Genomic DNA, 11,089 nt, shown 5'->3' with positions numbered 1-11,089 from the left:
TTAAATTAAAGCCGGTGAAAATAATTAAATTGTTGACTTAATTAAAATCGTTTAAAAATCAAAAAATTTAAGATTTAAATCATATGAATATTATTTTGATTCTATTTACAACAAATTTTAAATAATAAAAAGGTTTAAAAAGAGAAAAGTTTAGATTAAACTTGGGAGACAGTGGTTTTACTAATTCCCCAAATTATGGGAGGCCCTTTTCTAAATACACCCCAAATTTTAAAAACCTTATTCCCACCTGGTTTTAAGGCAAAAGGGGGGAGGGGGGTTTAAACAAAAATTTATTTTTTCCCAATTTTAAAACTCCAAAATTTATTTTGAATCGCCCCGTCTTTGCCCCATACAAATAACGCCCTGTTAACCGTTTTATAAAACCTTGGGGAAAATGCCTTTACGTCTTTGTCCCTTTATTGGCCCCAATAAGGTTCAATAAACCAGATCAAAAGGTTTAAAAATTTCACTTCGCCGGGTTATGTTACGGGGTTTAAACAGAGGTGTTGGTGCGAACTTGAAATTTTGGAAAACGTTGGTGTTAGTGGGGTTTAAACATTTATTTGGAAACCCTATTGAAATTATAAATTTAATTTTAAAATTTAAAGATGTTTCACCCCCTGTTTAAAATTTGGTTTTAATTAAAAGCTTTTGGAACATACAAAAACATGAAAATGATAACTTATTTTTGGGGGAACAATCCTTTTAATTAATAAAACCTAAATCCATTATTCTATTGTTTGTTTCAACCAGAGGGTAGTCCAATGTTTAAATTTTAAAAAAAATTTTAAAAATTGGAAAACAAAAACAAGTATCAGTTCGTTAAAATAAAATTGTAACATTTGATACAATGACTTCACAAACTTTTAACAAACTGTTTTTATAAATGTGGTCCATTATTTAAAATTACACGGATTTTCTTATTTCCATCATATAGGAATGGCGGGTTGAGTTGGGGGGTGCTACCCTAGAAGGGAAACCCGGGGAAAAGGCCCGTAAAAGGGCCCATTTGAGTTTATGGATTTGGAAAGGGCCTTTGTTTTATGGAGAGGGTCTATACTCAGGGGAAGGAATTAAAGGGGGTTATAAAAAAAAAAATTTAAAAACGAAAAAATTGAAAACAAAAAGTAAACCAAAAGCCAGCGGGGTTTTTAACCATACTATCGCAAAAAGTGGGGGGGTTTAATTTCGTTAAAAGCTTTAAATAAAAGTCGGTTAAAAAAGGGAAGGAAAAAAGAATGACCAAGGGGGGCAGGAAAGGGGGACAAAATTTTTTTAAAGGAAAAGGGGATTTTTTTAAAAAAAAATCATTAATTTTATTTAGGAGGAATTATTAAAAGAGTAAAAAGAAGTTCTTTGTGCCTGTCCTTACCATCTGACCCCGACCTGTGGTTATAAACAATTTCTTGTCGGTCCTCCCGCTTTTGTTTTGGCTCGGGGGGAAAATTTTCCCCTTTTTCCGACTTCTTCCGACCACCGTCCAATCAATTTTAAAATTTAAAGGAAAGGGGTTTAAAATTTTGGGTTTATTAAACTTATCTTCGGGGGGGAGTAATAAAAAAGACAAAAATTTGTGGGGAAAATTTTCCCCTAAAAACCACTCCATTTTTAAACAAAATTTATGTGGGAAGGGGGAAAATGTGATCAAGGGCGATCTACCCCCAAAGCCTGGGGAATAATGTTAACCAGAATTAAAGAAAAGATTTTTAAATCTTAAAAAATGGCGGGAAAACGGGAACAATGGAAGACCTTTGGTGTAGTAAAAATTAAATTTATGACGGGGAAGGCGGGCCCAAGGGGAAAAACCCCCCAAAGGGTTTTCCCAGAAATTTAAAAAATTTTCAAAAACCCAACCCTTTTGGCGAAGTAAAAATGAGTTTCCTGGATTTTAATTTTTTTGTTTCAAAAATTTTCCCGGATGGAGTTTTCCCAAATGGGGTAACCTTTTTAATGATTTTAAGGAAAAATGGAAAATAAATTTTGAACGGCCGGGGTGAAAAGTAAACCACGAGTATATGAATCATTAATAAATTTAACCCACGGGCCACAGGGGAATCAAATTTTAATAAAAAAAAGGAAAAATCTTTGAAAATTTTCTTCTCAAGTACCACTGGGCGAGAAAAAGTGAAGCTTATGTGGAAGCATTCTGGGGTAGTGTAAATTCTAAATTGTACAACCATGACCTCTGGGGGAAGGGCGGGGCCATTATAGGGAATCAAAGTTTTACATAGAATATAGGAAAAATCTTTGAGATCTTTCAGGGCAAGCCAAAAAAGCTAAAACATATGTGCCCATGGAAGGATCATGGGGTAGTGTAAATTTCAAAATGTCTAAATTATGATCAGTGGGGTAGGGTGGGGATGCATTATATGGTGAAATCTGGTAAAGAACAGAATGGTCAAAGCTTCTCAGGTGAGCGATGTGGCCCATGGGCCTCTTGTTTATTATTCAAATTACAGATCAGTCGCGGACTGGACCTGAATCTTCGACTTTTCGTTCACGTATACTTACCGAATACACTGACTTACCGTGACGGGGTGTTCACGTAGAATAATTGTCGAATAATTTAGGCACAAGTTAATCAGTTCCCACGTGTGAAAATATAAACAACTGAGGAAACTCGGGTCCATTAAGATTTTCTGTGTACAGTGTGGTATGTCCACACATAATGGACCGTAAAGATGTGGGCGTGGCTGTGTCGATCGGAGTCGGTATTGGGTTTGCCCTGGGGTGGTTCATCAGGGGAAGGTCTCTCAAAAGAATCCCGTACCCGGCCACCGGTGTGAAGAATACAGATGTCGACCTCACAGATGTAAATATTTTTTAGGTCCATGTCGTTATCAGTAACTTAAATTATTTTCTTTAATCATTTCAATGAAGACAGAATGATCACTAATTAGAACATATTGGCTTAAATTATTATCGTATTGACATAATATTAAAACATATTGGCTTAAACAGAGACATAGTTTTATATGTCTCTGGCTTAAATTATTATCATATTGACCACAGGCACCTGAATTTTTATCAATAAGTCGCTAATTAAGCCAAATATCGAAAAATTCTACCCCCTCTATATATAAATACATATATTTATATATATAGAGGGTAGAATTTTTCGATATTTGGCTAATTAAGCGACTGATTGATAAAAATTCAGGTGCCTGTGTATTGACATAAGAGCATATAAGACAGAGTAATTGAGAAATTATTCTCTGTCGAGAAGTGCACAGACTTCACCTACCCTGTCCACTTCTTTAAAGAGAATACTTAGAATTAATATGTGGAGATAATGAACAGTATTTGAGCTCAAAAGTCCATTAAGCATTTCAATATAGGGTCGAAGCAAACTCGGACCTCCAAAATAGAGGGGGAGTCAGGTGCCATGGAGGAGTGAGCATCCCCTGCCGACCGGTCACACCCGCCGTGTACTCCTTATTAAATTACACATAAATCAGGTTCCCTCTACAAATATTTCTGCCAGAGGTCTCATTGTCTGCAGTCTATTGTGGCATACTATGTACATTGCAATGTATATACTAGTATATTGAATTGAGACAAACAATGTGTATATGTATTAATTATAATGCCAAAAAGAATTTAAATAATATCAAATGAAGAATATTGGAATGCTGCATTTTCTGACATTTAAAATATTTAGCAAAATTCCAGTAAGTGCAATGCCATTTCATTAATATTATTTCTTCTTTTAAGCCACATTATCAAGTGATTTGGTTTTACAATCATTAAGTAGAAACACTTCTAAGTTCTTCCACTGGAAAATTCTTCATTCCAGCATAAGAGTAAAATGGCAATGTTTTGATTTCAGAATGCTCTGAAGTTGTCAGACAATGGAGAGTATAAGCTGGTATTGGTTGTAAGACAGGACCTCAAGATGGGAAAAGGGAAAGCAGCAGCACAAGTAAGTCTTTAATGTAGTCATCTTAATCACGTTAATTTTGAGATACTTGTACAAGCAGTCTTGGTATGTCTTACTCTCTATTGATAAGTTGATGGCTAGTTTTATACTCCCTGAGTAATAAAACGAGTCATCAACTTCTCATGACTCAGTAGGGAATAGGTATGTCTGTTTTTCATCTGATGATGATTGCAAATATATAGTTACATGTATATTGTAAAACATTATTTTAGTGTTGTCACGCTGCAGTCCACGCCTCAGAATTTGTGGCTAGAAATAAACCAGAACTATTCAACAAATGGAAAATGACAGGTCAACCCAAGGTCGTGGTCAAGGCCGACTCAGAGAAAATGCTGTAATTACTAAACCTATTTAATCATTGTTAAACAAAGAAGGGTTCAAAAATAAATATCAAACTACATGCATCAATGTTAAAATAAGGTAGACTAAGGATGAAAAAACACATTTTGTAATGAAATGAATTTCAGTGTGTTGGTTCACTATTGAATCATTCATGTTAACAAAACTTCATTGAACCTGACTTCATAATTGTCTTTTTCAGTCTAGATTTAGCTAAGAAGGCAAGGTCCCTAGGACTAAATGCCAGTCTTATACAAGATGCCGGTAGAACACAGATTGCTCCAGGGTCCAAAACTGTGTTAGGTGTGGGACCGGGTAAGTGTGTCAGGATTGGGACCAGGCATGACTTTATAAATGCAATATGAATGACTAAAATACATATAAAGCATGCAAGAGTAAATCAGGCACATTCTTGTATTCTTCTATAAATAAACTGAAAATGACAAAAAACATACATATTTTAGGATGCCAAATTGCTTATTTTTACAGTTTACATTCAAGGACTTACATTTCATTCAAGACATTTTCGAGTATTTTTGCTTTATCATAAATATGTTTTTTTTTTTTTATTTTCAGGACCTGAGAACTTGGTAAATGAAGTCACAGGTCATTTAAAGCTTTGCTGATTCTGCCATCTAAAACATTATTTTATGTTTATTGTTATTGTTGAAAATAAATTTAAGATAATAAATCAATTATTTTATTCTTGTATTATTTTTTACTATTTAATGCATTTCATTGCAAAAATAATACTAGATTACTTATTAATTAATATGAGTAAAAGGAACAATTATGTGTATATTAAATATATACATGTATACACAACATGTATGTATTAATAGGTTGACTCCAATAATACAACAATCCCGACTCACTGAGCATTATACATATGTATACATGTAGGTTTAAATCCATTTTGACATTTTCATGCATATTCCACCTATTATAATAGAAAAATTGTGAAATACATGAACAAAAAAGAAATTTAAAAAGAAACAAAATTAGATTCTTAAAAAACTGCCAATTTATATGTATGCTGTTTAATTATGAAATGTTTCCATGACAAAACAGTAAAAAAATACTTGTACATGTATATTTAATTCTTGATAATACATCACTGTTAGCAAAGTGAGCTAAATATCACAGATTCTATGGGCACATAAAATCATAATGTCATAAGTGGAAATTATTTATAACAGCAAGTTTTCCAAAAATTTTCTAGAACTATAATATCACATTTTTCATAAAATAAAAATGAAAATCCAATTATCAAATGAAAAACTTGTCAATCTATCACAGTGTAACACAGGGATAACAATACATGTAATTATAGCAGCACCTGATCACATTTTACCACACTTTTCCAAAGTTAGGCAGCAGGGAGCAAGGATTCTCAGGGGCAATCTCAAGGTCTGTCAAACCTTTCAACACTATTTTCATTTTACGCTGTCTGGCTATATCAGCTATTATACTCCTCCCGTCCTTTGATATATTGTGATCGTAAATATCTAGGAACACGAGTTGTGGACAGTTTGTCATGAGATCTATGATAGCGGCCTCTGAGATCGTAGAGATCCAGCTAAGATTCAGCTCCCTGAGGTTTTTGGCATGTTTACACAGAGCCTTGGCTGCTCTATCTGTTAAGTGTTTACAGGCGCACAGGCTTAATGACTCCAGATGAGGTAGTTTCTACAAAGTAAGAAATTCTGATGAATAACAAGCCAGCATAATTTACCAGGTGAAAGAAATAATCTGATAAACATTTCAAGTTTTCTGATTTGCAAGTGTATCGTCATTGTATAATAGTACATGTAAGGTAATGCAGAATTAAGCTACAGTTATAACAGTGATAGTCTCTGGTAGACAAGTTATTGATATCCCCATTGAAAAAATTTCCTCAAAATATATTACCTTGACTAGCTGCTCCATGACACTGTCTGTCATTAAATACCCACAATCCTTCAGACTGAGAACGCGGAGATTTGGACAGTTCCTCCACACCAGCCTCAGTGTGCTCTCGGTAACGTAGACTCCGGACAAATCTAGATGTTCCAGCACGGGAACAAGGAGTTGTCGCAATGCAGCACTGTTTAACTTACTCTGTTTCTTCATCTTCTGAATCATCTTACTGCAATGGAGGTTTGCAATGGAGAAAATTACATGTGGTGCAAGTTATTATACAACAATTTAAGAAAACACCAATTTGTACACAATGGAATAAGCAATCTACATCTTGCTAAACAAAACATAAAGCTAGGACGGAGAAAATGTTGATGTTTTTAATATGACGTAAGAAGACATACCTTACTAGGTGCTCATCAGGAAAGTCTTCAAGGTCATAATCATTTAGATTAGTACATATGTATTGTACACAGGATTCTGTTAGCCTAGGCACTCTGGACCCTTCATGGCAGGGGTTCTGGAAAAATTGATTCATTATAAAAAAAAAATCATGTTGTAATCTGTAAAGAATGTAAGGTTTGGCATCAAGCCTAAACTGAAAAGCATGACTTCGAACACGAAATGATAGATTTTAATAAAATTATAATCCTTTAGAAAGTTTATGCACAGCAGGATCATGTTCAACTGATATTATTAGAGATTTAGATGAAAAAATGAAAGTTTGTAGATATGCTCATCAAAAACAAAAATGAGCAAAAAATTCCAAATTTGATTTTGATTACTAAACCGAATCCTATAGACCTTTCTGAAATCAAAAGTATATTAGTTCTTTGAAATGACAAAATTATCTTCAAGGCTGGGTACCTCCTCAAAGTTCCTACAGAAGCAGGCTCTGACGTAGATCTTTCCGTTCTCTTCCTTTCGTTCGAATCTCTTTGCATTCCTGTGAGAAAGAGAGATATCCACTTCGTGAATCACTTCTTCTTTTGAGTTGTGTCTCATTAACTCTAATTCCAGAAGCTGGTCTAGCTCCACAAAATCTGCAAATAAGATCATTTATTAGAAAAAGTGAAAAAAGATTACACAATCATACATAACTTTCATTCTAAAATTTTCAATAATTGATTTTAAATTGATTCAAAATACTGTGTTTTATCTACACTGTACAATGTAACTAATGATAAACACATCTTTAAGGGACGCCGACCCTCAGCCAGGAAGGACAACTCTTTAATTTATAATTTAATTCAAAAAGTCTTAAAATGAAGCTTGAAAATTAAATCTTTTCATGCAACAATTGTCATTATATGCCTCTCAAAGTGCTTCAAGGTTCTTTGCAAAGCTTCATAAATCATTTCTAATTTCATATCATGTTAATAAACATTGGTATCTAATAATGCTTTTACGGAATAAAAATTTCTACTTTTAATTAGACCTTTCTGAGAAGTTCAAAGAACCTTGAAGCACATTGAGAGGCATATAATGACAATTGTTGCATGAAAAGATTTAATTTTCAAGCTTCATTTAAAGACTTTTTGAATTAAATTATAAATTAAAGAGTTGTCCTTCCTGGCTGAGGGTCGGAGTCCCTTAAAATGTTTACCAATGATCGACAATAAAACAATATCTTTTTAAAAATCATTCACCTCCATGATACAATTTGAGCCCCTCTTTTAAGGCACCATATCTGAGGATGTAACACAGGCGTTTGGAGAGACGGTCATCTTTCTCAAGTTTCTTTTCCTCCATTTCTGAGGTGACGGTTTTCTTATCTGTACCCATTCTAATAGTATTTCTAATTCCTGAAATTCACAATGAAGACTTTTGCAATCTGGAACGATATACACACTTGATCATACATATATCTATTTCATTGTACTAGGGTTAAGTGGTTTCAAAGTAAAATCTTAGAGTTTATTCCTCATATAATTAGATGTGTACAGAATTTTTAAAAGACAATAAGTTAATTTATCATCGATATCTTACCTCTTCCTCTACTTTTCATAGTTCAGATCAAACTAAACTACTAGGCATGAAATATAATCAACACTTGAAATGGGTGATTGCACAACCGTAGGAAACGTAGGTACGGCGTTCATAAAACAGTGCTGTGTAGAATTACAGATCATGTCATCACTTAAAATTGAGGAAGTGATCAGTCTAACATTAATTTTCCTCTCACAGAAAGGCAACGCAGTCCCTACTCAGTAACTAGTATTTTAAGGAATAAGTACTGTAAGTTATCATGGCGTTATTGTGAAAACGAAAGTACAATAAAAAAGATCGTTCCTTAAATGTGTCGATAACGTAAAATACTGTACATGTGATAGTTGTGATCCGTTCTAGATGCAGTGAATAGGTATATGTAGTAAATACTATATTAAAAAAGCAGTATTTGTTTTTACAACAACGAAACAAAGAAAGGAAATATTAGGTTTTTTTTAACAATTTGTGTCTTTTATGTACAAGTTACCTAAATTTTTGACATCCTCAAATCGAAAGTAGCATGATATCCCCCAAAAACAATAACATGGAGGGTCAAGAAAAATATCAGTGTGAAGTCTGTCAAGCTAATGTATCAAAATACAAATGTCCAAAATGTATCATCAAATAGTAAGTAGACTGAATTCTTAACATTTTCTCAATGTCTGCTTATCAGTGTTTATTTCAAATCACGGTTTTAACAGATGGATATTGTACTTGGAGTATGTAAATTAATCTCTTCAATGAAGTTGAACTGCAGATGCAAATCAGTGGAATGCATTTTTAAGACTTATATATTTAATATATTTTTACATGTAATATGAAGCTACAAATTTTTTAATTTTTCTGATATAATTATTGCAAAATACTGGTTATTCATTGTAGTTGTTCTGTCAGCTGCTACAAGTTACACAAAGGTAAGCTCTAACAAGATTAATTTAGGATTTCTGTTTTGCCTAATTGTCTCATTACGCATACGTAGATGTGAAGTAAAAGTATGACAACTTAAAAACAATCTTTAACAGTAATGTGCCTGGAGTAATGGTCACAAACTGGGTTTTACAAGTGAAACATAAGCAAATACCATATTAGAAGATAGTTTAACCATTTTAATGCAGTTGATGCATTTTGTTTGATGCATGTTTACTATTATTTTGTCGAATTATGTTAAATGAATTAGTTCATGGATTATTATGTTTTTGTGTTGCTCTGTTATGATTTTCACAATTAAAAGCTTGTTATGATTTTCACAATGAAAAGCTTCCATTCTCGTAAATGCTTATTTTACCATCTCAAACATCAGTGCATCAGATAATCAAATCAATATGCATTTTACAAAACAGTTGCATTAGAACTTTGCTTTAATTAACATGCATAATGAATATATATAGTACAATTTTGTTTTCTTAGTGAAAATGCAAACTTTACAAACCAAATATTTCCCTTTTCAGAAAGTGTTTGCAAGCCATTGTTAACCCAATCACAAAACAAAGAAGCAGGAGTCCCAGGTATGCATGTTCAAAAGTGATTTACTGTTACATTTAACATCGCAGGAAAAAAAATATAAGATATAAGAGCTGATAATTCACAGACATTTTACAGTAAAACACAATTAAAGAAAACTTGCTTATAATGAATTGACACTTATAGTGATTTATAGTCCACTTGACATTAAAATATATCGAACAATTAACAGATATCATAAGAATCAGGCTTATAACGAAGCAAAATTGTCGGTCCCTGGCACTTTGTTAAAGGTGTGTTTCACTGTATTCGGTAATCTGTATGATTTCCAGCTGAATCAGAAGGAGTTCCTCAGAAGATACCTGACCTTGACCTTGAGGAGACAGAAGACAGAGTATCACCCGAGACACTTCAATGTCTAAGTAAAGATTACAATCTGTTAACTTTTTTTCCCAAAATAAAATAAAGAATATTTAACATTAACTAATAGAACTGTATTAAAGTTCAAATTACTTGGACTTTTATATTGTGTAGATATCCATTTCACCATGTTGGGATTCACTTTCACATTTTCATTCTTCAAGTAGGAATTTGATTAATTTACAAAGGAATCTCAAAGTAATTACATGCAAATGTTGTCTCACTTTCTTTGGACAAAACATTAGATATCCACACAAAAAAATATGACCTCATGATAAACTGATTCTATTTTGTACTTGTCCAGGAGAGAATCCTGACCTACTATTGTCCTTGGAGAACCCCCACCTGCGGTCCCTCATGACAGACCTGGTGGCCACCCCTTCCCCCTCACAGGACATGGACAGGGTGATGAAGGAACCTATATTTCTGGAGTTTGCTGACCACTGCCTGAAAGTCATGGACAATAACTGTCAGACCAAATCACCTGAAGACTGATGTGTTCAAAATAGAAATGGATAGACAGATTTTCTTTTAAATCATTATAATTTTATCTCAGTCACACTTTCTGGAAACAATAATAATTTTCCCGACCTGCTTTTTGGCATGCTTACAAATTGTTTCTTAATATTTCAGAGGAGATACATTTCTTTTATTCTAATATGTTTCTTGGTGAAAATCTCTTTTTAAACTTTGACTTCTGGCGTTTGTTAGAAAATTATACAAAGTGTGCACAGATTATTGTAGCCATGGCACATACAGTTTTCAGATTGAGCTGTTATTGTGATCTTGAGTTAGGGACTAGATCAGTTGATCCATGTACAATATGTACTGGTGCTAATAAACATAATTTTTTTGTCAGAGTTACTTTGAAGATATTGTATACTTTGTGACATGGTTTTTCCTCAACAACAGTCTGATTCTTAATATTGTCATTATCAAGTGCAGCATTTAAACATGAATCAGTCAGATTGAAATTAGATTGAAGTCTTCTGTTTTAAGAAAAAAAATTCAGCAACAGGTGTTATAAACCAGTTTTTAATA

The 11,089-nt window shown here is 33.3% G+C and overlaps 3 protein-coding genes across 3 annotated transcripts; 2 read left to right on the top strand and 1 right to left on the bottom strand.

Moving 5' to 3' along the window:
* The first annotated feature begins 2,584 nt into the window (after nucleotides 1-2,584).
* On the top strand, nucleotides 2,585-4,982 carry LOC134280912 (peptidyl-tRNA hydrolase 2, mitochondrial-like). Its single transcript, XM_062763368.1, has 5 exons — nucleotides 2,585-2,812; nucleotides 3,830-3,922; nucleotides 4,153-4,274; nucleotides 4,482-4,594; nucleotides 4,856-4,982. The coding sequence occupies exons 1-5, from the start codon at nucleotides 2,669-2,671 to the stop codon at nucleotides 4,903-4,905; spliced, it is 522 nt and encodes a 173-aa protein (XP_062619352.1). The 5' UTR covers nucleotides 2,585-2,668; the 3' UTR covers nucleotides 4,906-4,982.
* A 63-nt stretch (nucleotides 4,983-5,045) lies between these two features.
* LOC134280911 (F-box and leucine-rich repeat protein 13-like) lies at nucleotides 5,046-8,357 on the bottom strand. Its single transcript, XM_062763367.1, has 6 exons — nucleotides 8,168-8,357; nucleotides 7,828-7,983; nucleotides 7,046-7,221; nucleotides 6,583-6,698; nucleotides 6,191-6,407; nucleotides 5,046-5,968 (listed from the first exon to the last, which is right to left on the bottom strand). Exons 1-6 carry the CDS (start codon nucleotides 8,184-8,186, stop codon nucleotides 5,630-5,632), a joined length of 1,023 nt encoding a protein of 340 aa, XP_062619351.1. The 5' UTR covers nucleotides 8,187-8,357; the 3' UTR covers nucleotides 5,046-5,629.
* A 329-nt stretch (nucleotides 8,358-8,686) lies between these two features.
* On the top strand, nucleotides 8,687-11,089 carry LOC134280910 (zinc finger HIT domain-containing protein 3-like). Its single transcript, XM_062763366.1, has 5 exons — nucleotides 8,687-8,794; nucleotides 9,050-9,081; nucleotides 9,616-9,672; nucleotides 9,961-10,050; nucleotides 10,353-11,089. The coding sequence occupies exons 1-5, from the start codon at nucleotides 8,688-8,690 to the stop codon at nucleotides 10,541-10,543; spliced, it is 477 nt and encodes a 158-aa protein (XP_062619350.1). The 5' UTR covers nucleotide 8,687; the 3' UTR covers nucleotides 10,544-11,089.

This window comes from Saccostrea cucullata, unplaced genomic scaffold (genome assembly GCF_032062105.1).
Source record: "Saccostrea cucullata isolate Sc308-1 unplaced genomic scaffold, CSIRO_AGI_Scuc_v1 ctg5250, whole genome shotgun sequence".
Taxonomy (NCBI): domain Eukaryota; kingdom Metazoa; phylum Mollusca; class Bivalvia; order Ostreida; family Ostreidae; genus Saccostrea; species Saccostrea cuccullata.
Note: the sequence above shows the minus strand (reverse complement) of the source record. Positions and strands in the feature narration are given on the sequence as shown.

Bases quoted from the DNA above. Each gene is read 5' to 3' on its own strand.
- LOC134280912 (XM_062763368.1), top strand. From the start codon at position 2,669: ATGGACCGTAAAGATGTGGGCGTGGCTGTGTCGATCGGAGTCGGTATT. The intron at 2,813-3,829 runs GTAAATATTTTT...TTTTGATTTCAG, and splicing joins CAGATGTCGACCTCACAGAT to AATGCTCTGAAGTTGTCAGA. The intron at 4,595-4,855 runs GTAAGTGTGTCA...TTTTATTTTCAG, and splicing joins TGTGTTAGGTGTGGGACCGG to GACCTGAGAACTTGGTAAAT.
- LOC134280911 (XM_062763367.1), bottom strand. The intron at 7,222-7,827 runs GTGAATGATTTT...TCTTATTTGCAG, and splicing joins GCTCAAATTGTATCATGGAG to ATTTTGTGGAGCTAGACCAG. The intron at 6,699-7,045 runs GTACCCAGCCTT...CAATTTTTCCAG, and splicing joins TCTGTAGGAACTTTGAGGAG to AACCCCTGCCATGAAGGGTC.
- LOC134280910 (XM_062763366.1), top strand. From the start codon at position 8,688: ATGATATCCCCCAAAAACAATAACATGGAGGGTCAAGAAAAATATCAG. The intron at 9,082-9,615 runs GTAAGCTCTAAC...TTCCCTTTTCAG, and splicing joins CTGCTACAAGTTACACAAAG to AAAGTGTTTGCAAGCCATTG. The intron at 9,673-9,960 runs GTATGCATGTTC...TATGATTTCCAG, and splicing joins CAAAGAAGCAGGAGTCCCAG to CTGAATCAGAAGGAGTTCCT.